This window comes from Otolemur garnettii, unplaced genomic scaffold (assembly GCF_000181295.1).
Source record: "Otolemur garnettii isolate 467f Iridium unplaced genomic scaffold, OtoGar3 scaffold00073, whole genome shotgun sequence".
Lineage (NCBI taxonomy): Eukaryota > Metazoa > Chordata > Mammalia > Primates > Galagidae > Otolemur > Otolemur garnettii.
In genome coordinates this window covers 7,323,276-7,347,097 of record NW_003852468.1, presented here as the reverse complement: position 1 = coordinate 7,347,097, position 23,822 = coordinate 7,323,276, and the positions used below count along the sequence as shown (strand labels likewise).

General features: G+C 50.0%; 1 protein-coding gene across 2 annotated transcripts in view; it reads right to left on the bottom strand.

The window, feature by feature from the left end:
* Window positions 1-1,195: 1,195 nt before the first annotated feature.
* Window positions 1,196-23,822, bottom strand: part of SYT6 (synaptotagmin 6) — a 47,877-nt gene continuing 25,250 nt past the window's right edge. Inside the window, exons 3-6 of one of the 2 annotated variants that reach the window (XM_023515502.1) lie at window positions 13,218-13,338; window positions 7,974-8,145; window positions 6,439-6,568; window positions 1,196-1,267 (exon numbers count right to left, since the gene is read on the bottom strand). In XM_023515502.1, coding sequence (XP_023371270.1) covers window positions 1,196-1,267; window positions 6,439-6,568; window positions 7,974-8,145; window positions 13,218-13,338 — 495 coding nt within the window. Of the gene's footprint in view, window positions 1,268-2,784; window positions 2,829-6,417; window positions 6,569-7,973; window positions 8,146-13,217; window positions 13,339-23,822 lie in introns of those variants that run through there. The other variant, XM_012807639.1, reaches the window with a different exon arrangement.

Genomic DNA, 23,822 nt, shown 5'->3' with positions numbered 1-23,822 from the left:
CCACTATTAACTTAACAGATATGTGCTATTACGATACAGAATAGTTCAGATGTGTTTTTTTTTTCCCCTAACTGGACTTGGCCTAAGGTAGATATCTAAAGGAGACCAAAACCCCTCACGACCACTGCAACAAACACACAGAAGTACCTAGTAATTTATAGAATTAAAGTTTAAGATAAATATCGTCCCAGAGTCAATGACATAGGCTTAAGCTGTCTTGATTTCAATCAAGAAAATACTCTTCCAAGAAAGATGGACTCCAACTGTTATTTGGATTTCAAAACTCCCCATTCAGAAAAGAACATTTTTATCTAGATTTTTCTTTGATCTGTTTAGGCATTTTAAACAGCTGCTTGAGATTCCATGGAATTATAAAGCTATGTATAACACAGAGATCATTCCGGAACATATGTGCTCTCTCTTTCTTTACAATGAAGGTTATTTTTGAGAACAAAGATTCTGTTTTCAAACAAATGTGATCATTAACTGTGGTGCGTCAGAAAACATATGGCATGTTTAGTTTCAGCAGAGTCATTCCTAAAGAAAGTGACTGAGTTCCCGTGAGGAATCAAGACGTTTTCAGTTCACGAAGAAAGCCAAAGGGAGGGGAATCCTGTACACCAGCTCGAGGTCCACAGACACCTCCCAGGTCCTGTGGTTTCAGTGCGGGACCAGGAGTCCCACCATCCCAGAGCTCCAGAGAATAATGAGCCTCGTGAAGGCTCTTTGATTGATTGGTGCCATCCTACAGGGTGTTGAAAACACAGACGCCATTCCAACCCACCTCCTCCTTCTCCAGGGTTGCAGAGCTTGGTGGAGACACAAAATTTCAGAAACTCAATCCATGTCTCCTGAATAGACTACTTTTTACATTTGTATTTTATAGAACCAACTTCTGGGTTCTCCACCCTTTGTTTTTTCCTGCTTTTTTTTTTTTTTTTAAATCTTCTTTTCTTGACAGCGGACCCATAAAGAGTGAAAACCACAAAAAACATCACCTTGGGAGACAGAAAAGACTAAGACAGATCTGACCACACGACAAGTGTCTCAGCCTTGACCTACCCAGGAATAGGTAAGACTCTGGAGTGACAGGCGGCTGCCGCTGCCACCACACTGCGTGACACTGCATTTAGACGGTTGAACAAGTGTAAAAAGAACATCGCTGAGTCCCGTTTGTGTTGCTCGGCCGTGCAGCTCATGGTGTCGGAGGTGGTTTCGGAGACGGACAGGAGCTCTCACTGTCAAAGCTGGCAGCTCGGCCCTGCCACTGCCAAGAGAGAAAAATCCGGTTATTAGTGGCTGAGAGATTTATGTTTTAACTTGCAAAACTTAAATGGCCCATGCACTGAATTCACTTTCCCCGGCTTCTCATAAGCTTTCTTGAATTTTGCTGTCAGCCATGCAAAAACAAAGAAAACAGCTTTGAGCTTCTAGTTTGGAATACCTGATTTTCGAAAAGAACTATTACAAAGAGAATTAAAGCTTTCTTTGTTGCGTGTGTGTGTGTGTGTGTGTGTTAAAGAGGAGCTGTGACTACACCATTTGTGAGTGTGTTAGTCATTTTTCACACCGAAAATTGTATTATGTTAGCAGCGAAAGAGGCAGTCTGCAGAGTGTGCCCTTACTGCCAAGAGCCCACGATCATGAATTATTAGCAATTTGTCTGGGAGCTGTTAGTACAGCTAAAACCCTGATAATGCTTCAGCTCTGGGCTTTCTTCTGTCTTAATTCTCCCTCTGGGCATTTGCACCCCATTTGTGAGGAGACCCTTTGGGCTTCTCCAGCCCCTTCTCCTCCCCAGCTCTCCGGCCTCACAGATCCTCCTCTCTGCCCGACTTCAACCCTTCTGCAAAAATGTGTAATGCAATGAGGAGTGATGGGGTGAAGGAGAGGGCTGGCGATGGATGCACCCAAGCCATTCAACCCTTATTTAAATGGAAAAAGCCAGTCTCAGGTATAGCAATGTTTCCTCGGCAAGGATCTGAGCCTGTGAATGTTCTCGAAGTGTCTGGGGGATGCATAGCTTCAAAGCAAGTCAGTGTCCTCTGCTCCCCCCAGCCCCGTGTGGGCAGAGGAGACTCAGTATTCTCCTAGGTGCCTCCAGCACATGGCGCCAGAGACAGAGGATAGGTAGGTGGTCAAGGTGACCTTGAAACAGCCTATTTTGCTTCTCATGAACACTAAGGGTCCTCACTGTACAGAGGTGAGGCTGAGTAGAAGCTGGAACTTCATACAGACTTGCGTGTTTGGGGGTGGGTTGGGGAAAGATGTGTTCCCCCCAACACAGCTATTTTTAGACAGGGAATAGAGCATGTGCCATCCAGTGTTAGCTGTGGAGTAAACAGGAAACCCACAAAGCTGAGCATCAACCCAGACCTATAGAATAACTTTAATGCTCCCAATGTTAAGGAAAGCTTCACCCTTCTCTGGGCCCAGTTCTTCATGGGCTTTTTATAATGCCTGTGCAGACCAACCAACCAAGAGCTGGACCAATGGGTCTCCATGAACTTGACCTAGGGAATTTTGGCATGTCAGGCTTGGGCAATCATCCAGTCTAGCCCTCTTATTCTTGCAAATAAGAAGTCAGTACACAGCTAGTTAGGAGCAGAGCCAGGACCCCAAACCAGGTCTTCTAAGTCCCGACTCAGTGCTCTTTCCGCTTGCTCCTGCTGCTGTCTTAGCATCTGGCCACTCCAGGAGAAGGAGACACAAAATGTAGTAAGAAACCTAACCTCTTGGGATCCACACCAGGTACTTACTCCTAACTCCGGGGGGCAGTCTCTCTGCTTGCAGCATCCACGTGGATGAAATCACAACCGAGGGTTTCCCTGGTGAAATATTTTAGATAAATAAATGCCTGATTGTTGAGCCCACTGTGGCTTCTGACTCAAGTGTTTCTTACCCAGAAGGTGACATAAGATGATTACTGAAGCTTTCATTTAACAGACCTTCATTTTAGGAGTTCTACTTTTTCCTGCTACAACCTTTAATGTTGGTGGAAGGTACATTGTAATTACTGGCTTCTTCCCTGGGTGAGCATGCCACTTAAACAATCGGACTGATAGGCCAGGTTGGAGGGAAAAACATGAAATGGCTGCACAGAGTACCTTTTTTCCTTTACGTAACAGGCCAAAGAGTAGTCACAGGGAGCATAATTGTTTATCCGGAACAAATGAAGAAGGAACACTAGCTCCCCTGCTAGTCCCTGATTTTTCCTATGAAGATGAACAAAGGGAGGAGATGGGCTCATGGCCGATGGCAAGGCAAATGATTGCAGGAGGCTTATGGTAGCTGCAAAATAGCAGAGAACCTGTCCCCAGCCTGCAGGGAGATTATTATTCTAGGATGGCTGTGTTCCAGTAAGGTCTTCTATTGTTTTGAAATGGGTCATGTTGCAGCAGAGATCTAAACTCTCTGTCAGATCATCTGAACTTGGCTCTGTGTAATCCATGCCTGGAGAAGAGCGCTGGTCAACCCGGGTGTGGTGACAGCAATGACACAGTCACTGGGTGGCAGCGCTGAGAGGAAAGGGGGCTGGCACCATGCTGGGGAAGGGTGCTTGTGATGGCCCAATACATTTTTATTCATGAAAATAATCCCAGAAAGGACAGACAGCTTTCTGGTTAATTTGTTCCCCTGAACTTTATTTTAAACCCCAAGCAAGCAAGCAAGCATGATGCCTTCTGTTCTGATTAATAAAAAAGAAATGAACCCAGCACTTGAAACTCTTCTAAGAAAGGTACGAGATAAAAACCGAGTCCTATACAGATATGATGCCATTTGCCTTCCTGGGAGCTGGAAAACAAGATTTCTTTATGAATGGGAGATACAAGTTTCAGGAGCGAGGCTCTTATTCCATATCCGGAACAGGAATGAAAGGAAGGCAGGTTGTGAGCTCTGCGGATGACTGGGAGGATGTATGCTCAAGTGCAATGCATTGCACGACCACAAAAGGTGTTTACTTAATGTTAGCCTGCCGGGTTTTTAGATGCATTTTTGATAAAGATATTTAAACTGTGGGTGCTAAAAGTATCAGGAAAAATGTTAAGGGATTGTGTCTGGTGAAGTCCTAAATTGCCAAAATGAATGTCATTTTCGGCTTCTTCATACAGAGAAATAATCAGCTGAGCAGCAAATTTGTGTGTGGTGGGGAAGGCGAGCCCATAGGGGAGGGGTGGGCTCAGCGTGGTGTGCAAGGTCAAGGAAAAAGAAAACCCAAAGGCCCTCAATTTATTCTCTTTTCATTTTCCATATACTGTTACTTTCCCTTTACTGTCTCATCAAATATTCATTTTCAAGGGCTTGCTTTTACTTTATCTTTCTTTTGTAGTCTGGACGAGGGAGCCAGAATTCTCAAAGAAACAGGGACTTGGAATCAATTATTTGGCTTAATTAGTTTGTATTCATCATGAAGGAGAGGGATTCTAGGCCAAGTCCTGGCCCTGTGTGGCACCCTGCACCCCCTCACCCCCAGCTGTGGCCCCTCTCTTGGTTACTTTCCATTTTCCATGGGCAGGACCAGGCTGGGGACAGGGATGGGTCACTGCAGGTTCAAGGGCAGTCATGGTGCAAGACGTGAGCTCGTGGGCTTAGCCATCATTTAGGGTCAGATTTTCCTAGAGAAGCAGAGATGGGAGGAGTTGACCCCCTCAAAGGCCCTATGACCCACTATAGGCCCCTAAGCTCTCATTCCATGCTCTGGCCTTAAGCCATCCTGAACAGTTAAGCATACATGGACCTATTTTATTCTTAAATATCTTAAGGGATTAAAAAATGAGGGTCTTATTATTAACCCTTCTTGAGTTGAGTCAATGCAGCGTTCAGTGAGCTGCTGGATGTGGCCTCCAAGTTGTCCAGTGTGCCACATGGTGGCACCTCCTGAATTGGGGGTGGGTGCTGGTGGTGGGTACCTCACTCACACTCTACAGAGCAGGGGACAGGGTCCCCAGGAGAGCTGAAGAGCTGAGGGCCTGGCCTTACTCAATGTGGTAAAATCAGGACAACTGCAGGACAGAAACGTGAGGCCTCAGCTGACAGGGACTTTGTCACTCCTTGGTGGTGCTTCACAAAGCATACGCCTCCCTGGGAGGGGTAAATCCATCAGCGCGGTTCTCAGTCAGGAGGTCTCTCTGCCCCTCAGTGGCTCCTGCTACTAGGGCAGGTGGAAATAGGTTTGTTCACCCTGAGATGGAAAAGGATCCAGCAGGTTCTCTGGGTTTGCTGCCCTGACTTTTCTGCAGCACAGAAGGTGGGGAATGGATTACTCTGCTTTTAAGGGGGCTCTGATTTTAAGCTGGGGGGCCATGTGGTAGAAGAAATAAAGGTTTATTTTTGTATTAGTAAGGTTTTCCAATTGTACACAACTCTCTAGACTTGCTGGGTTGGAAGCCTGTTGAGATGATGCAATCATTATCCAGCTTTCTAGGACATGGACTGGGGTGGGAGATATTGAAAATGAGGTTTAAGGCTTTCCTGGTCACTCCACATCCCAACCTACTTGAGAAAAACAAGGGCTGGGAACCACTGAGGAGATAGATCACAGAATCTTAAATTGGTGGGGGTCAGTGGACGGTGGAGCAGACTGTGAGCATCAGCCTAAGAAACACCACCTTTGCAGTTAAGAGAGAAGTGGCAGGGTCAAGGTTGTACAGCAAGTCAGAAGGGGCAGAGATTGTAGCCCAAGTCTCAGGACTCCTAGCCCAGTGCTCTCCGTTACATTTCTGGTAGAACCCACAATGATCCAGCCCCACACCATTATTTGTTTATTTTGTTGTTGTTGTTGTTGCAGTTGTTTAGCTGGCCTAGGTTGGGTTCGAACTCGCCACGCTCAGTGTATGTGGCTGGCGCTGTAACCGCTGTACTATGGGCGCTGAGCCAGCCCCACACCTTTAGCCAGAAAGCACGACAACTATAGTCCACACTCCCCTCCTCAACAATGGTAAAAACCAACATTTATAAAAGGAAGAATTTGCTCTTTGGCAATCTCCATTCCACAGTGAAAAGCCAAGTGACCGCGTGGCTTGAGCCTCAGGGAACTTACTCTTCCAACAGGGGTAGAATTTCTTGCCAAGCTCTGATCTCACACCCTTGGGGCCTTCTCCTAAAGGACTGACTTGGCCAGGGCTTTGTAAAAGCATTTCAGGCCTCACAGTGGTTTGCTGGGAAGGCTTCCTCAAAGTTCTTGTTTTCCGTTAAGAACTCAGTGTTGCTTTCACAATGCCCAATGTCAGGGGCTTTCTGTCAAGCAGCCTCCACCTCCCTCCTTCATTTCCTTCCAGCCTGTTACACACTGGGTGAGAAGCATGTGACCCACACTGCCTTCCCACAAGGGCCCATGGTCTTGGAGCAGCCGACTGCCATTCTCCAGCCCACACTGCCATGCAGCACACATGCCAAGGGCCAGGCGACCTCACCCACCTCTTTGAAGGATTTCTTTACCTCCACCAAGGAGTGCCAGTGTGCAATGGGCTTCCGAGGGTACGCCAGCATCTCATTCCAGTGGTCCCTGCCCAGGCCTTCAGCATTGATCCCCACACGGCAGACTCCTATGATCTCATTGTGGCCCACTCTGAGGAAGAGACAAAGGGCCCAGCATTGACTACCACATGTGCTCTCAGAAAGGGAGGTCCCAGGGCAAGACTCTGCCCAGTGGGTCTAACTCTGAACTCTGAGCTCTGAAAACAGATGGGCAGGGGCTTTGGATGTCAGCAGCAGTGAAGCCTTGCCCAGCCTCCTTGGGTGGACAGTGGACAGATGAGCAAAAGGTTGTAAAATTCTTTGGAATCTCAGGAAACGGTGGGCAAATAACCTGAGTTTGGGAGGTGGGGGAGTTTAAGTTCTCTTCCTTGTGTGACTTGGCCAGCACTTCACAACCTTACTTGAGACATCAGCATTTGCAGATAAACCAGCCCTCTCTGAGCACCATTTCTCCACACCCCTGGAAGCTGGCGTGTGATTATTCACTCAGCGAGAACGTCAGTGATCACTCAAGTATGTTCATCAAGCATCCGCCATGCAACAACTTGTGCTAAAAGTCCTGCACTCAGACTTTTTTGCATGGTTTCTTTTTCCTGTAGCTAAAGTGATCACTGAAGGCTGGAGTCCTCGGGGCTCTGATGTCTGGGGGCCAGCCTAGATGGAAGAGTGGGATGAGTGGAAGATAAGAGATAGTAATACATCTGAGGAAGTAGAAATCAAGCTGGATAGGTGTGCTGGGTGCAGATTGAGGAAGGCCTTGAGAGTTCAGGAGAAAATCCTGGACAATAGGAACCACCGATGGTTCTTGGTCTCAAAAAATAAAAAAGCTCACTCTGTTGCCCTGGGTAGAGCTCCATGGTGTCATAGCTCACAGCAACCTCATCTCCTGGGCTCAAGCGATCCTTCTGCCTCAGCCTCCTGAGTAGCTGGCACCTGCTACGACATCCAGCTAGTTTTTCTATTTTAAGTAGAGATGGGGTCTCGCTCTTGCTCAGGCTGGTCTCAAATTCCTGAGCTCAGGCGATCCACCTGCTTCGGCCCCCCAGAGTTCTAGGATTACAGGCATGAGCCACCGTGCTTGAGAAAAGCAGGTCCAGGAAAAAGGTGGTCATTTAGGAAGATATGTCCTCAGGAAGCGATGGAGGCAGGGATCCCCTAAGAAGGTGCACAGCCCTCCCATAGTGAGAGTGGGAGCAGCAGCAGAGATGGAGACAGACACACATTTCAAAGGACAGATGATAGGACTGGGTGCCAGATGGAAGAATGGGAAAACCCAGGGGGGAATCCGGGCCAGGTGACAGGTGGAGCTGCCCCTGATGGGAACAGGGCAGCAGGAGGGGAAGCTTGAGGCCTGTGTTAAGGGGGGTATCCATGCTCTTCCTCAAACACCTGCACCCAAATCTGGTGGAGCCAGATTTGCGGTCACTGAGCACCCAAGCCCTGAAGCACAAGGTCTAAGGTCAGGGAGCCCTGTGCCACGTAGGACATGCACCCACCGGTCATAATCCATCACCGAGATGAGCAGGCTGACTTGGTCCATGTTCTCCGGAGGGATGTCAAAGATGACGGCCTCGTTGTAGACAGGATTGAGAGTGTTCTTCTTGATGGTTGTTTTCTTCTTCTTCAGCCTCCGCCCATCACAAAGCAGGGACACTTTGACATACGGATCTGTGACAATGGGGGCGTGGAAAGGGAAGGGAATGTGTCACACAGATGTTCTCGAGTATCATTTTCAGCAAGGGACCGAAGCCCTGGGCCTACTGCTGCTTATCAGATGGCATCAGTGGGTGGTTAAAATAATTAAACCACCTTGGGTTTATGTAGCACACCTGTCTCTGAGGACACTCCGTGCTTAACAAACAGAGTCTTTAGCTACCTCAGTATTCTTGGGAGAGCACTTAACAGACTTTCAGTAATAGAGAGGCTGGCCCCAAATCAGACGTGACACCTGCCCATGGGTATGGCGTTCTCAGCCTCACATTGGCTGGTGGCACAAAAGTGTGGTGAAGCTGAATAAGGATGCTCTATTTCTTTCTTTATTTTGTTGTTGTTGTTGTTGTTTCCAATATTATTAACCAAAGGACAAGGGGCATAAAAATAGACCTTAGTGATGCCCAAGGAATAGCAACGTGTCAGAGTTAAATGAACAGCACCAGTCACCATGCTGCTCATGTCCTCCCCCCCCCCCCCCCCCGCCCCCGACAATGTGATTTTGAGTCCCATTGTCCCAATCATCTCCTTTTCATTTGGCATCAGAAGGGGTAAGTGGCCTTGCTGTCTGCTCCCCTGGAAGCCATTTCCTGCCCACTTCTGAGCAGGGCTGTGGCCAAGGGAGTGAGAGAGGCAATCTCGCGGGACTCAGGGCAGCTGGCTGACATTTCCTTTCTCAGTAGGATCTTGGATTCTCTCCATCCTGCAAAGAGATGTCTTTTTACTGAACTTCATGTGCCTCCCACCCTACTCTCTTCTTTCATTTTCTGAATGGGTATTTTAGGGTCATTTTTCTACCCTGAAATTTTCTACTCATCCCAGTGAAGTATCTCATAGCACAGGTGTCTCGGTCACCATCAGAATTGTTATTTATGCCGCACAGCTCAAGAAAGGAGATGGCGACTCACAGGTAATAACAGCTTTTGAGACGCTGATGTGCTGTGACACCATTTTGCCAAGAAGCCAGGGCTCCTGCGAGTCTGTCAGGAGGTGCAGGCCAAGGCGGCTGCTCCCTGGCTCCGTGATTCACAGGCATGCGGCTCTAACCCCTGGGGGTCCGAATACACTAGGCCATCATACTCCCTGGCACTGCTCAGGTGGCAGATGAGGCACCCACCGATGGTGGGAACCAAATCAGAAACTCCACGCCTTGAAGGCCTTTCCATAGACATCTAAATGAGCCGCTGACTAATCAATGTGACAGTGACAGCTATGCCTTAACCACAGGGACACTGTGGGGAGACGGTGAAGCGTTTAATCAACCTGCTGCCTCTGACTTCCCACTTGAACACGCTCTCTCTCAGGGGATGTTTGGTGAAAAGCAAGGCCAAGTTGGGAGAAGGCACCAGGCCGCTTTGGGCAGGCTCCATTGTCTAGCCCCAAGGCCCTTCGCACGGCAGCTTTAAATCCTTCAGGGTGCCCCCTGCCTTGGAAAGTGTCCCCAGGCTGGAGGTTGCTCAGGAGCTGCCTCATCCCCTGCTCTGCCTATTTCCCTGTGCCCCACATCTGAGCAAGTTCCACATCATGAGGCTTCCGAAGTATAGGCAGAGGCGCTCGTCCCACAGGCCACTGAGCAGATGCCTTAGCACCTTCCCCACCGCCGTTCACTCCTGTGAGGCATAACCCATTTGTGCAATTCAGCGGACACACTTCCCTCACTGGAACCAGCACGCTCACCAGCATTTCTGGGCCTGAGCCTATGGACCAGCAATATTCAACCAGAGTGCCGTGGCACCCTGGGGGGCCATGAGAGGATCTTAGGTGTGCTGTGAAAATTTTTAAAGATCATTACTTAAATTATTTTTGAAAGAAGTTCAAAGCATAGTAAGTATATTCTAGTTTTTTTTTTTTTTTTTTTTTTTGAGCAACATAAGTTAAGTGTGCCACAGAAGTTTAACTACAGGTTCAAGTGTGCTGTGAGATAAAAAAAGGTTGAAAAACACTGCTCTAGACCATTCACTAGGGTTCTCTGGGGCAAAAGAGAACTCTGTCTAGTGGAACACTGGCCCCAGATGATCTCGGAGGTCCCTTCCTCTTAGCCTACGGTGCCCTATGCAGCTAAGGGAGGGGACACAAAGACCAGCAGTATATTTCAGCCTCGTTGTCATGGGGGCCATCAGAATTCAGCATTTAGGATGTGTCATGTGATTTAAACTCCACAACAGCCCTATAAAATATCTATCATCGTCATCCCTGTTTCATAGATGGGCAATTGAGGGTTAGAGAGATTAAGGAATGTGCCTAAGATTTGAACCCAGCTTTGTCTGACTCCAGTGCCCACATTTTTGATCATCTGATTCAGAGCAGGACAGAGCAGATATAGTAGAGATGAGTGGGGTTACTCACTCAGTACCCTTTTGTCGCATACTGGTCCTTATTATTGTTTTGTACCATTTTTATCATCAAGGTTCTAGCAAATAGGTTTAGAGAATTGATCCAGGGCTAGTTTAGATCAAGAATAGTCAGATTGTTGGTTTTAGAGGTCAATGGCATGAGTTTCAAGAACAAGCAATAATAAGCTCTATTCACTCCCTGTGTTTACTCCAACATCAAACTCATCCTCAAGAACAGATCTATGCCAGGGGCAGTAAACCTGTAATCCTTGCACTCTGGGTGGCCAAGGTAGGAGGGTCTCTTGAGCTCTGGAGTTTGAGACCAGCGTGATCAAGAGCAAGACACCATCTCTACTAAAACAAAAAACTAGCTGGGCATTGTGGTGAGTGTCTATGAGGCCAGACGATCTCTTGAGCCAAAGAATTTGAGGTTGCTGTTAGCCATGATGACACCAAGGCACTCTACACATGGTGACAGAGTCTTAGGGTAAAACAAAAAAAAGAAAGAAAGAAACAGGAGCTTTAGTTTGCGAGGCCCCTGGCATGTCCTCCTGTGCCTGCATCACCGGCAGGTCAGGTCCCTCATGCTATAAATAAATAATAGGTAAATAAATTCGTTCATTCAATACAATTTTTTTGAAAGCTCACAGTGTTCCAGGCACTGTCCATACCCTTGCTGTGAACAAAATAGAAATCTCTGCCAAAAAGAGGGACCCCCGCATCTTCAGAACCAAGCTGAGATTTAACACCAGCTTCCGGACCCAGGTAGGAAAGAGGGGAAATTGTGAGAGGGAGGTTAGAACTCAGCATGATAAAAACTCTCACCCTAAACCCTCTCATTTGGAACAGCCTTTGTGATGACCTCGGTGGCTCCACCATACACTCGCTCTCTAGCACATCAATTTAATTACGCCAGAGAAGATAGTGTGGGGACTTAGGCAGCAAAATCCTATTTCCCTCAGCAGTCTCGGGAGTCCTTGGTGAATTTCTGTCCCCAGCATGTACTTATTTTGGTATTAAAATGAAATCTGCATTGGCTGTATTTGGGGGGACGCTGACTTGCTGCTGCCTAAGAGCTTTTCCCAAGTCAGCAAAGGTCCGCTAATCTCTTCCCCGCGTCTTGATGTGCCTTCAGCAGGAGAAGCGTGAAGGCCATCTCTGTCTGGGGGCGGGGATGGGGGCTGGCCCAGAAGGCAGGAGCACTGCAGAGAGACAGTTGGAGGCTGGAGCAGGGGCTCCGAGGGACGGATGCGAAGCTGCCCCCCACACAGATGACTTCCTGGTTTCCTGACCACCTTTCCCTGAAACCTCCATTCCCAGAGCTTGATACCTCGTCTTCTTCCAACTGCAGCAGGTTGCACCTGAGCCCAGATGTTTTCAGCTGAACTGTCACTTCTTTACAGCAGCTGTGATTACACTAAGGCATTTTCCAGCAAATAAATAATTAATGTATGTAAAGGAGATATGAGGAAAAATCTTCACTATATTCCCAGCCAAGTTCAGAGGCACGTCCTGAATGGTTTTACATTGATAATCTGAGTCATCAGAACAGCCTCTTGGGCTTGGGGTTGGGGGTGGGTGGTTGGGTTTTTTATTTATTTATTTTTATTTGGAGGCAGAGTCTCACTATGCCACCCTTGGTAGAGTGCCATGGTATCACAGCTCACAGCAACCTCAAACTCTTGAACTCAAGTGATTATACTACTTCAGCCTCCCAAGTAGCTGGGACTACAGGCGCCCACCACAATGCCTGGCTATTTTTTTGTTGTAGTTATTGTTGTTTAGCGGCCCGGGCTGGGTTTGAACCCACCAGCCCTGGTGTATGTGGCCGGTGCCCTGGCTGCTGAGCTACAGGAGCCAAGCCGTACGTGCCTATTCTTTTGGGAGTCTGAGCCCATTTCACTCCTCAGAGAAGTTTGAGCTGGGATGGGGGAGAAGGCCCCCAGGACTCAAGCTACTCCTCTGCTATTCCCTAACTCAAACACCTTCGCGTACATCAACTCACAGAACTCAGGGGGAAGGCTCGAACCTCGGATACCGTGGCCTGCCTGCAGGTCTCTGCAGCTGTCCCCAGATAAGCACTGCCTCTGTTGCTGCACTAGCACTGTCTGCTGTGCTCCTGCTATGGCTAGCGGCTCTCTCGGTGCTGAGGCTGGGGCTGGGAGCCCCGCAGGAGAAACTCAAATACAAATGCTCTTTGCTTTTCAGTGGATTTTCTTCTTTGACTCAGTCCTCAGGGCTGCTGCCATAGGCCTGCACAGGCCTATAAACATTTACACACCCAGACTTGACATAACCCTTCCAGAAGTGCTGAGGCCTCACATGAACAGGAAAGGCTGTCCTTAATTTTTTTTCTCCTATATATTTCTCCCTCCTCTAACAGAAAGAATGATAGTAACAGATGGTATCTACTGAGCGTGTATTCTATGCCAGCCATGATTCTAAACATTTACATGAATTAACTTGTTTATCTCGAAAGCAACCCATGTAAGGCATCACCATTCCCATTTTTCAGATTAGAAAACCAAAGCATTCACAGAGCAAGGCAGGGGCAGAACTGGAATCGACTCTGGGCAGCGTGCTGCCAGAGCCGGTGCTTCTATTCCAAGAACACTGACAATTCTTTCCCCTTCTCCTCGAACACCCTTCCAAATCCTATTGTCCACACTGCTGGCAGGCCGCCGGGGTAGGAGGTACCTGAGTAGCCTGTGATGTCCATCGCCTTGAGGTTCCGACATTTGATGACCGTGAGGGTGAGCCTGCCTGCTGTGGGCAGGTAACAGAGGGAGAACATGATCTCACCCAAGTCCACGCTTTCCTGCAAAGAAGCAGACAAGAGAGCAGGTGAGGGGCACGCGGGTGGGGCCCCCGCTCTCTGCACAGCATCTGTGGGCCTCACTCCCCTTGCAGCATCTGTGGGCGCTCCAGCCCAAGGAACCATTCTCTGGGAGTAACTAGGTCTAAAGGCAATGATAACAATATTGCCTTGTGAGTGGACTTGGTTGGTCCCTTCCATACCCTTTTCTGATTTTGACCAGATCCTTGCCATTCTGTGTATGCTGGCCTGGCCCTAGGTGCACTCCTCGGCTGCAGCCCGCAACCACCAACCCCTTTGTGACCCATTCATGTTTTACTTCAGCTCCCCTTTCTCCGTCACTGACCCCCGACTTCTCACTCCTCCAGATACACGGTCATGACAGTGACCCAGACGAGACACACACTCCAGCTGTCAGGCAGCCCTGCTGTCAGGCAGCCCCTCTCCCAGCAGATCTGCAGTCCTTTTCTTCTTCTGGCCCTGAGCTCAGTCATTCTGTGTCAATGTCTCTGCTTCTTGGCAGGTTCCTGGCCTCTCCCCAGACACACCCAACATTCCAACTTTCGGTCTTGGTTCTGAAGCACAAGGAATTGATGCCCCACTCAGGACGTGCTGCCAACCAAAGAGACACACTTCCCAGCCCATGTTGATGCCAGGCCTTGGATCACCTTGTCATTTTTCAAAGATAAACTCAACCCAGAGCACACGCTCTGCTGCCTCTCCTAGTCCCAGATTCATCGTGGCCAGAGATCCCTGGAAGTTTCTGAAACAACGGGGAAACTTCAAGATGGCAGCCAGGTTGTAATAGGTCACGCCTGTAATCCCAGCACTCTGGGAGGTTGAGGTGGGAGAATCACTTGAGGTCAGGAGATCAAGACCAACCTGAGCAAGAGTGAGACCTTATCACTATTTAAAAAAAAAAATTAGCTGTGTGTCATGGTGGGCACCTGTGGCTTAGCTACTCAGAAGGTAGAGGCAGGAGGATCACTTGAGCCCAGGAGTTTGCCATGAGCTCTGATGACACTGAGGCACTCTACCCAGGGTGACAGTGTGAAACTCTGTCTCAAAAACAAACAAAAAACTTCAAGATGGTAAACTAGTCCTTCCAGTAAATAGTGTTATGCCAAATGGCTTCCTCCACTTGACAAAGGAGGGTGCTGTCACGGTGAAGCCTCCTTCTGCAGGTGTGAGGCTGGCTTGGGCTCTGAGATAAGCAGATGTTTCTTCTCTCAGTGCTCCCAGAGCCAGGTTTGAGCAGGTTTGAGTTTGAGGAGGTCAGAGCTTGAGGTAGCTCTGATTTCAGGCAGGCCAGCCAGCCAGCCAGCCAGCCAGCCAGCCAACAAATATTCATTGAGCACCAGCTGTGTGTAGGTGCTGATCTGAGGGCTGGGGATATAGAAGAGAACAAAATAGACAAAAATCCCTTCTTCATGGAGCTTATATTGTATTAGGGCAAAGGACAATAAAAAAGGTAAATAAATAAATTAGATAGTCAAAAGTATCAAGAAGAAAAAATCAGGCAGAGAAGGGGGATATAAAATATGACCACAGGGGAGACTATAGTTGCATTTTGAGCCGGGGATGGCCTCCCTGAGGAGGGGATGACTTCTGGGAAAGAGAGGAGTTGAGGGTGACACCAAGGTTTTTGTCTATTCTTTTTACAAAGAACAACCTTCTACTGGAGACTTCTAGAGCCTTGCCCCCACCTAGAGAATAATCCAAGACCCCCTCCTTCCCGCAACCCTCCTCCTGCGGTCCCAATATTCTTTTCTAGGTGGCTCTGATACCCACCTTTTCCCTAGCCCTAGGGAACCCCTTGCCCCTCCCAATCAAATTCCAGGAGTAGCAGGAGGTGAATATACCCCACTTTCCAGGAGAGGATCTGGAGGGGCCAGAGCTGGGCACTCTGCAGAGATGCCCCCCACCCCCCCGCCCCAGCACAGAGCCCTGTGGCCTCTGCAGAGCCAGAGATCCAGGACCAGTCCCTGTGGAGCAGCTGCATGACAAATGTCCACCTCTGAGGGTCACAGCGACTCTGGGGGTAGGGGCTGCTGTCATTATTCCCTCCACTTCACAGACAAAGAACTTGAGATTCAGGTTTAAAAGCCTTGCCCAGCCAGCTGGATCCCTGGCTTTTGGGAGTGTGCCCTTGTACTCCACCTTGAAGCAATGCCCTTTCCAGCTCACCTAGGAAGCACTTCATGGTGACATTTGCTCCCTGTGCTTTGGGCCACACCTCAGCCATTTATTTGTTCATTTGCTTGTCCATTTATATTTATAAGTGCCTGCCCACTTAAAGACATTCTCCCCACCCTCAACGCCCAGGTGGTCTGGTGGATATAACCAGTTAAAAGAAATTGCTAGGATATTCACCACCCTCAGGTGCGGCTTCCGTCCCCCTAGTCTCTGGTCAAGAGAGGGGCACTCAGCAACTGCCCTATGCCATTGATCCGGCAGCAGGGATCAGATCGCAGGTGCATTGGTGAAATGTTCCGCCTCTGACGGAGGTGCTGAGGTTCGTGTACAAGAAGCCCCAGCTCCCTTTATTTTCCTCCAAGGTTCCATCCTGCTCAAAGTTACCGAAACCCTTTCTGACTCTGAAAGCACGGCAGGAGGAGCTAACACCATGGCACGCTGATCGTGCACTAGGCACTCCGCTGAGTGCTTTGCTAAATTATCTTGGTGACTCTTACACGAGCCCTACCAGGTAGGCGCTCTTGTTATTCCCATTTCACACTGGAGAAAAATGAATATCTGCGAAGTTAAGTAACTTGCTCAAGTTTGCATGACTAGTGAGTGTTTTGGCGCCAGACCTTCGTTTCCTGATGCCATTGTTCAAACACCCTCAGGAGCGCCTCCTACGTAGTTTCTGGAATCAAGGCTCATCCCCTTAGCTTGCATTTGGGCCTCTCATGAGGAGGTAAGAGTCCCATCCTACCTGCTCATCTGATTCTCTCCCTCTCTTGTCCTCTGCGCTAACTCTCTATTCTGTCTGCTACTATATGTTTGGTCCCTTTTGCCAAAATGCCTCCCCTCCTCCCCTTTGCTCGGATTCCCCTATACCTGTATCACACCCCCCTGTCCTGGACCCTCGCCCAGGTCCAGCCCACAGTGAGAATCTCCCCCACATCCCTGCAGTACTTCCTGCCTCTCAACCGTTCACTGGAGTCACCGCGGCCCCCTTGGCCCTGCAGCTGTGCCTCCCTCCCACCTGGTGGCAAGACGCCTGTGGTCACATGTTCCTTGCCTACACCCGCGGGTACTCCAGAGTGGCCACCAGCACACAAGGGGAGCCACACGAGTGCCTGCAGACAGGGACGGCTACATTTCAGCCAAAGAACCCTGGAAGGAGTGATTCTTCACATCAATGATACAATCATGTTAGGGCTCTGGGATGAATTCTAGAAGCTCCTAGGCCCCCCTGAGAAGGCATCAACAAAGGCTGCTGGCACTGTCTTCCCCTCCCCCCTTCAGACGCAGAGCTGTGCTCTCACTGGCTGTCTCTTCAGGGAGTCTGAGGTAATTTGTTTATAGACTTGGGAGACTTGGGGGGGGGGGGGAATGTGAGGGGTCCCTCAGGGTAAATGGAATCACCCAGGGCTCTATGAACTGCTCTCAAGGATGGCTCCCTCCAGGGCATATGGGGCCACAGGGCCCCTGCCCTTTCTCACAGGACCGTGGCAGCTGGGAGCATGGGGTCTGTAGCCTGCAGTGTGATGTGGCCCCTGCACACAACAGTGGACCCAATGTCCATCATCCTGTCTGTGGGCCCAGACAGGCAGAGGGACTGGCCCAAGATCCCACTATGAACTGGAGGCAGCGAGGTAACAGCGGCCAGGGGTACAAAGCCCAGTTCTGGCGACTTCTGCTGTAGGTGACTGGGCCTCACTGGGCCTGATGGCCAGTTGGAACACTTGGCTCAGCGGATGGAGAGGACACGGTTTCCGTGCACATGCAAGCAGCAGAGGACTGGCTTGTTTGATAAACAGAAGTAAACAGGTTACTTTTTTTTTTTTTTTTTGAGACAGAGCCTCAAGCTGTCCCCCTGGGCAGAGTGCCGTGGCATTACAGCTCACAGCAACCTCCAACTCCTGGGCTCAAGCGAGTCTCCTGCCTCTGCCTCCCAAGTGGCTGGGACCACAGGCGCCCGCCACAACGCCCGGCTATTTTTTGGTTGCAGCCGTCATTGTTGTTTTGGTGGGTCCGGGCTGGGGATTCCAACCCGCCACCTTAGGTGTACGTGGCTGGCGCCTTAGCCGGTTGAGCTATAGGCGCCGAGCCCAGGTTACTTTTGAGTAAGCAGAGAGATGGAGCTACGCAAACTGAGACAGTCAGCATCTCCTGGTGGCCACCCTCCCTCTCTGGAAACCACGTCCTTGCTCCGTGTTGCCCTTTCTAAGGAGTTGTCAGCCCCAGATTCCGCACATGGCACCAGCCTTTTAGCCTCATCAGGGATGTTTGAGACTTTGGACTTTAATAAAACCAGGGGTGACCAGGGGTTGCAGAACAGCCAGCGCGTTATTGCTTTCATCTTCACCTGCTGTCAGGAACGGCTGCCTCAGGGTCCCTGACTGGTAATGAGCTCCTTAGTGCAGGAGAGGTCACTGCTGTCCAGAAAGCAGCAGAAACGAACGTGGCCCTCTGGACTCCCAAATGAGGGGCTGATGGGGTGGATCCGAGCTCAGTAGCAGCTGGCTAAAGGTCTTGGCTAGGGCTTGGAGTGGGTGGACCTACTGCCAGCGGAGGGGAAGTCAGGATGTTGACTCCTGGAGAAATCTGTCCTTAAGTGTAACTTGCCCACCTGCTGTGGCTGCCTGTGACAGCAGCATTCTCCCTAGCTGCAGTGCCCAGGATGCCTGGGCAGGGAGACTCCCAAGGGCCATCCATTGCACGGCATTTCTCTCCCTGGCTTTTCAGTGGCCCATGTGCAGCATCTTGTTAAAGAACTCTCTCCTGATGCGCTCACATAGCCCTAAGGCACAGAAGAAAAATCCTATCTGTGAGCTGCCCAGGACAGAGCTGTGAATCACAAGTCAGGAGACCCAGGCCTTAATCCCTCTGCCCCCAACCAGCAGTGAGACCTTAAGCAAGTCAATTTACATTGTTGGGCCTCTGGCTATAAAATAAAAGGGTTGTACTAGATGAGATGATCTATGCTTAAGGACCCTGCCAAGAATGAGGATTCAAACTGGAAAATCAGCCATCACCCACTGAGATGGCCCAGCATGCTTAGCTGGTGTCTACTGCCTGCCTCAAGGAATCTAGCAGTTCTGTTCTGAAATCCCAATGCTCTCATTTCCTCCCATCCTCAATGCCCCCAAATGTTTGTCCTTCTCCAGGGCTGGCCATGCTTCCTCCTAAATAGGCAATGAGTGGCATCAATGCCTCTGAGTCTGTCTTGGGAATCTGGGCTGAGCAAAGCAAGAGAATGTTTCCCCATTTCTTAGAGAACACTTCTAGTCTCTTAATCATTAAGTGGCTTGTCTGACTCTCTCATCAGCAGCAGAGAAGCATCCACTACATTTTCAGGAAAGCCACAGGAGACCTAAAAAGGATTTCAGAAACACTGGGCAGGAAGTACTGTTAAGTTACCCTGGGGCAGGAGGCCTGGAAAGAGATGGGGTGGAAGCCAATTTGGCTCTAATGGTTAAAGAAACATCAGTGAGCAACCCCTCTGTGTGGGCCTGGGGCTCCATGTGGGCACAGAGATGAGATAGACAAGGAAGACAGACACTTGGAGCTGCCCCGGTATCTGTCCCCACAGCAACATAGACCTCTTCACAGCACAGGCCACAGCCGTAACCTTCACGTTGATCTGGGGATGATATGATGGGTGCCTATGGGCACTTTGGGGCAGGGATGGGTCTGCATTTCTTCTTCACTATACCTGCTATATTTAGCCCCGTACCTGATGTACAGTGAGTGCTCAGTAAATACTGACCAATGAATGAACCATCAGTAACATGGAATTGGGGTCAGGAAGCCCTGGAGCCAAGTCCCAGCTCTGACTCCCAGGAGTGGACTTAAAGACTTTCTTAGCCTTTCACAGTCTCGGTTTGCTGACCTGTAAAATGGGTTGAATGCAAGACCCAGCTCTTAGGGTTATCACTAAGATTAAACGAGGTCATCTGGGTCTCTCTCTCACCTTTTCTCCTCCATGACCCACTTCGAATGCTCTTTGGAAGTGCTCTAAACTTTCTCCTTGTTCTTCCTACATAAAATCTCTCTCTGTTACCTGAAACTTGTGCAGGTGGCTTCTACTTTGTATCCACACTGCCTGTTCCACTCACTTTTGATTTTGATTACTGCTGTTCCTTGGCTGAATTTTCTAGCTCAGCTGAGTAATCGAAACACAGGTCCACAGGATTTGAGTAACTGGGACCCCAACCTCTGACAGGCCCAATCCAGGCAACATAAAAGGGAACCCCCATCCATGTTCAAGGCCTCTTTGTCTACTTGCCCTGACAATGGAGACCCATTCACTGTGGTGAACGTATCTTGTTCTTACTCTGTAAGAGTAACTTTCTCTTCCTCAATAAACCATTCCTTGCTTGCCTTAAAAAAAAAAAAAAAGAGGTAATTTGTGCAAAGTGTTTAGCACCTGGCACAGAGTAGGTGCTCAGTAAGCAGAAGCTGCAGTTGTGATTGTTATATTGTTCTAAAGAGCTCCCGTTCTAGGGGCAGGGGCAGGGGAGAGAAAGGCGTGTAGGGAAGTAGTGCTGTTTATTTTGATGGGTGCGATAACAGAGGTGTGGAAAAGGTGCAGGAGAGTTGAGGGGGAACAGTGAACTCTGGCATGGACTTCAGGGCAGGCTTCCCTGAGGGGATGATATTTGATAGGACACAGAAGCTGAGGAATAGGAGTTTTCTGGCAGATGAAAAACAAGCAAGGATATTCCAGGAAGAGGGCTCTGCCACTCAAGATGCAAAGGGGGTGAGGAGTGATGGGGGCCATGAGAGGTTCCAGGTGGCTGGAGGGCGTAAGGGGAAATGGGGGGCAGAGACCAGCCTGGATAAGGCTGGACACGGGGCCAGCACGCAGCCCGGTCTGCCTCCTGGCCACACTTGGAAGCTTGCCCTTGATTCTGCAGGTGGCAGCAGACTGTCTCTACACCTGCTCTTCCTTCTCTGTTTCCAGCTTAGCCCACCCTGTCACCTTCCACCTAGACTCCCACGCCAGAGGCCATGTTCCCGTGTGCCATTCATTTGTTACACGCCTACTCAGTGCTGGAGAATGGGGAGAAGTAACAATAAAACAAAGTCCCAGCTCTCCAGGAGCTTGCATTATGGGGGAAGGGCGCAAGAGACTAAAATAAACTAGGCAAGATAGTATCTGAGGGTGTTGAAGGAGCCGGTGACATGGCAGAAGGTAATGTGGGGGAGAGGGGCCTGGAGACAGAATGGTCCTCAGCTGCTCAGTGGTGGCCTTGAGGGCAGGGGTGACGATGGGAGCAAGGAGGTCAGGGGAAGATTTGCAGGTGGTTGGATATTGCTCCTTGCAAAGAGCAGGGCCCTCAGAGGACTCTGCCCTTAACAGTTTGTAGCTAACAGGGGGCAGTGACAGTGAGCTCAGATGCCTCCTGCAGCCTCTGTCCCTCAGCTCCTGAGCTATGTGGATCCTCCTGTCCCAGTGTCCCCATACTGAGGCCCTGGCTCCCCTCCCCCTTGCCCTGCCTCAGCTCTGGCCGTTGTCACATTCTCTCTGCCGCCCCCCTCATCCTCCTGGCTGTAAACAGGAGGTTGTTTTCCTGCTCCAAATTCTTCAATGGCTCCCCATTTCACACTTGTTTTGTGCTTGGAAAAATCTCTTCCTCAAGTGAAAAAGTATCCAAAAGTCCAAATATTACAACAGATAAAAAGTGGCTCAGAGATAGCTCCTTCCTTCAACCCCTCAGGCTACTTTCTTGGAGCTTCTAGGAGGCAGCATAAAAATCACTTATCCACAGAACCGGATGGCGTTCAAGCTTCCTCATGATCTGGTCCTCGCATTCTCGCCGGCCTCATCTGCTACCATTCTGCCCCAGGTAACCTACGCTTCAGCCATAATAACTAATGACTTTTATCAATGGTTAACTATGTGCCAACCTGTCCCAAGTGCTTATAAGCATTAAGCCATATAATTTTCACAAAAGCCTTGTGAGATGAGGACTATTACTATCTCTGCTTTTCACCTGGAGACAGTGACGTACAGAGCGGTTATGCAGCTGGTCCAAGGACACACGGTTACCAAATGGCACAGCCAGGATGTGCACTGAGGCTTGAGAGCCCATGTGTTCAGCCACTATACCCCCCTGCCTCTCTGTGACGCCTCCTCCCCAACCTCTCTGAGATCGTCCCCACCCCTATGCCTTTGTCCTGTTCTTTCCACCACCTGAAATAACCTGTCGGTACCTATGACTATCCTGGACAACTCTTCTCTTAGCAGGCCAGCTGTCCTGTTGGTCACCTCCCCTGACTCCCTTGGTATGACTTAGGGATGTGCTCCCACTGCCTCTGGATGCTGAAGGTACAAATCTCCCAAAGGCAAGATGAGTCTGAGACAGGAGCTGGTGGCCTCTGGGATGAGGGGCTGCAGGAGAGGCGAGTGGAGGCTGACACTGCCCGTCCTGCGTCCCCACAGCTGGCTCAGCTCTCTGCTGGGAGAGAGGAGCTGTAGGGTGGGTGCTCCTTCCCCAGGGTGCCTAAAGGGACCCCTGTTGTGAGCACGGAGATGGGGTGACGTGAATTGTCTCTCTGCTCCTCCTCAGGCTTGGACTCCCAGGGCTCTGGCGAGGATGCTGGGGGTTGGGGGGGTGGCTGAGGAAGAAGGGCAGGAGGTATCTGTCCTGACACTGCTGGGTGCTGGAACAGGTTCTATTTGTTCTGAGTTCCTGTCTGCTTTTTCCCTCAAGTGCTTCCCTGCCCCAAGGGCTTTGCAGTGTTATGAATAAATGATCAAGCAGAATTGAGGCTTCTTAAATGAACTCAGGATACTCCAGTGTTAGCCTGTGGTGTAGACACAGAGCTCGGTCCCTGTGGAGGAGAGGGAGCCCCGCCAACTGCTGGTGTGGTGAGGACCAGAGCAGGCCTTGCAGACCGGGGCTGAGGGCATGCAGGCTGGGCAGGCTTGGGATGCTCTGAAGACTTCCACACCAGCGGGAGGCAAACACTTCTGTGTCCTCACATCTTCAGGGAAGCAGAGGGTTTTATTTCGGAAACTTTCGCTCAGCCTCTCCTTTGTGATCCTGCCCCTGTAAAGAGGTTTAGTGTTTCACACGCACCATTACTTTGGGCAAATATCCATGAGTCAGAATCATACTGGGAGATGGATCTCTTCCTAATGACTTTTAAAAAGGTGGGCGGAGAAGGAGCGGGCTGAGAGAGGGCGGAAGGGAGCTTGAGGGCAGCACAGTTTGGAGAAGTCTTAGAGGAGATGGAGGCGATGCCTGGTTGAGCCAGAAAGTCTGCACCATGGGGGGCTTGTCCATGAGAGGCCAGAGCCCAGGTCGTCACCTCAAAGCTGGGCCTTTAGCCCTCGTCTTCATTAGTGACTGGGTGGGGACGGTGGTGGTAAATGGCACATTAAGGAAGTTAATGAGGAGAATCTGTTTTCATTTCTTGTTGCCAGTTGTCCTGCTGTGTGGTTGTCAAACAGCTGTTGTTTTCCCCTTGGGAGAGGGCAGGCATCTCAGGGGTGAGTGACTGCTCGCTGCCCGCCATGGGTCTGTGGTGGCAGGGGCTCTCCGCAGGAGGGAGGACACCCTGGTCCCCGTGGGGTGGTCTCCCGGAGCAGCTGAGGAATGCTGGTGCCAGGAGCTGGTATGGGGGGTAGGGGTGCAAAACAGGCAGGGCTTTGGTCTCGGCCACAGGCACATGCTTCAACTGCCAGTGACACTGGCTTTAGCCTTCTCATCTCTTTGGGGACAAGCACTCTGATGGGTGAGGTCTCAACCCACCTCCTCTGCCCACACTCCAGAATTTCTTGGTCTTGCCATGGCAGGCTGCTCTGTGAAGGGGCTCTTTCCACCCCTCCGTGGAGGTGCCCATCCTGTCCCTGAGACGTCCTCTCAGGCTGCTCCTTCCTAGTCTCCTTGGCTGCTCCCTCCTCATGTCCCTGTCTCTAAACGGCAGAGGTCAGCCGGACTCAGGTCTGGGCCCTCTTCTCTTCTTGCTTCTCTGAAATGTTCAAACCCCGCTCCACGCTCACAACTCCCAGATGTACGAGGGAGGACAGTTAACTTCTCAAACTCATCCTGAGAAAGTGCTACCTCATATCTGAGTATCACTATGGCCACCAGATGGCCAAGGGGAGGTGACTGTGGTAATATTCAACAAGGAGATATAGAGCATTTTTCTTAAGATGAGTTCTTGAACTTAATTGTCAGACTTTGTATGCCCCCCTCCCCCGACCTCTCTCACCATGTGGCCGTCTCACAGAAACCTGAAACTTATCAGCAGGCTCATAGGTGACCTCTGCATCTTCCATTGTCATTCTCCTCTCATTCCCC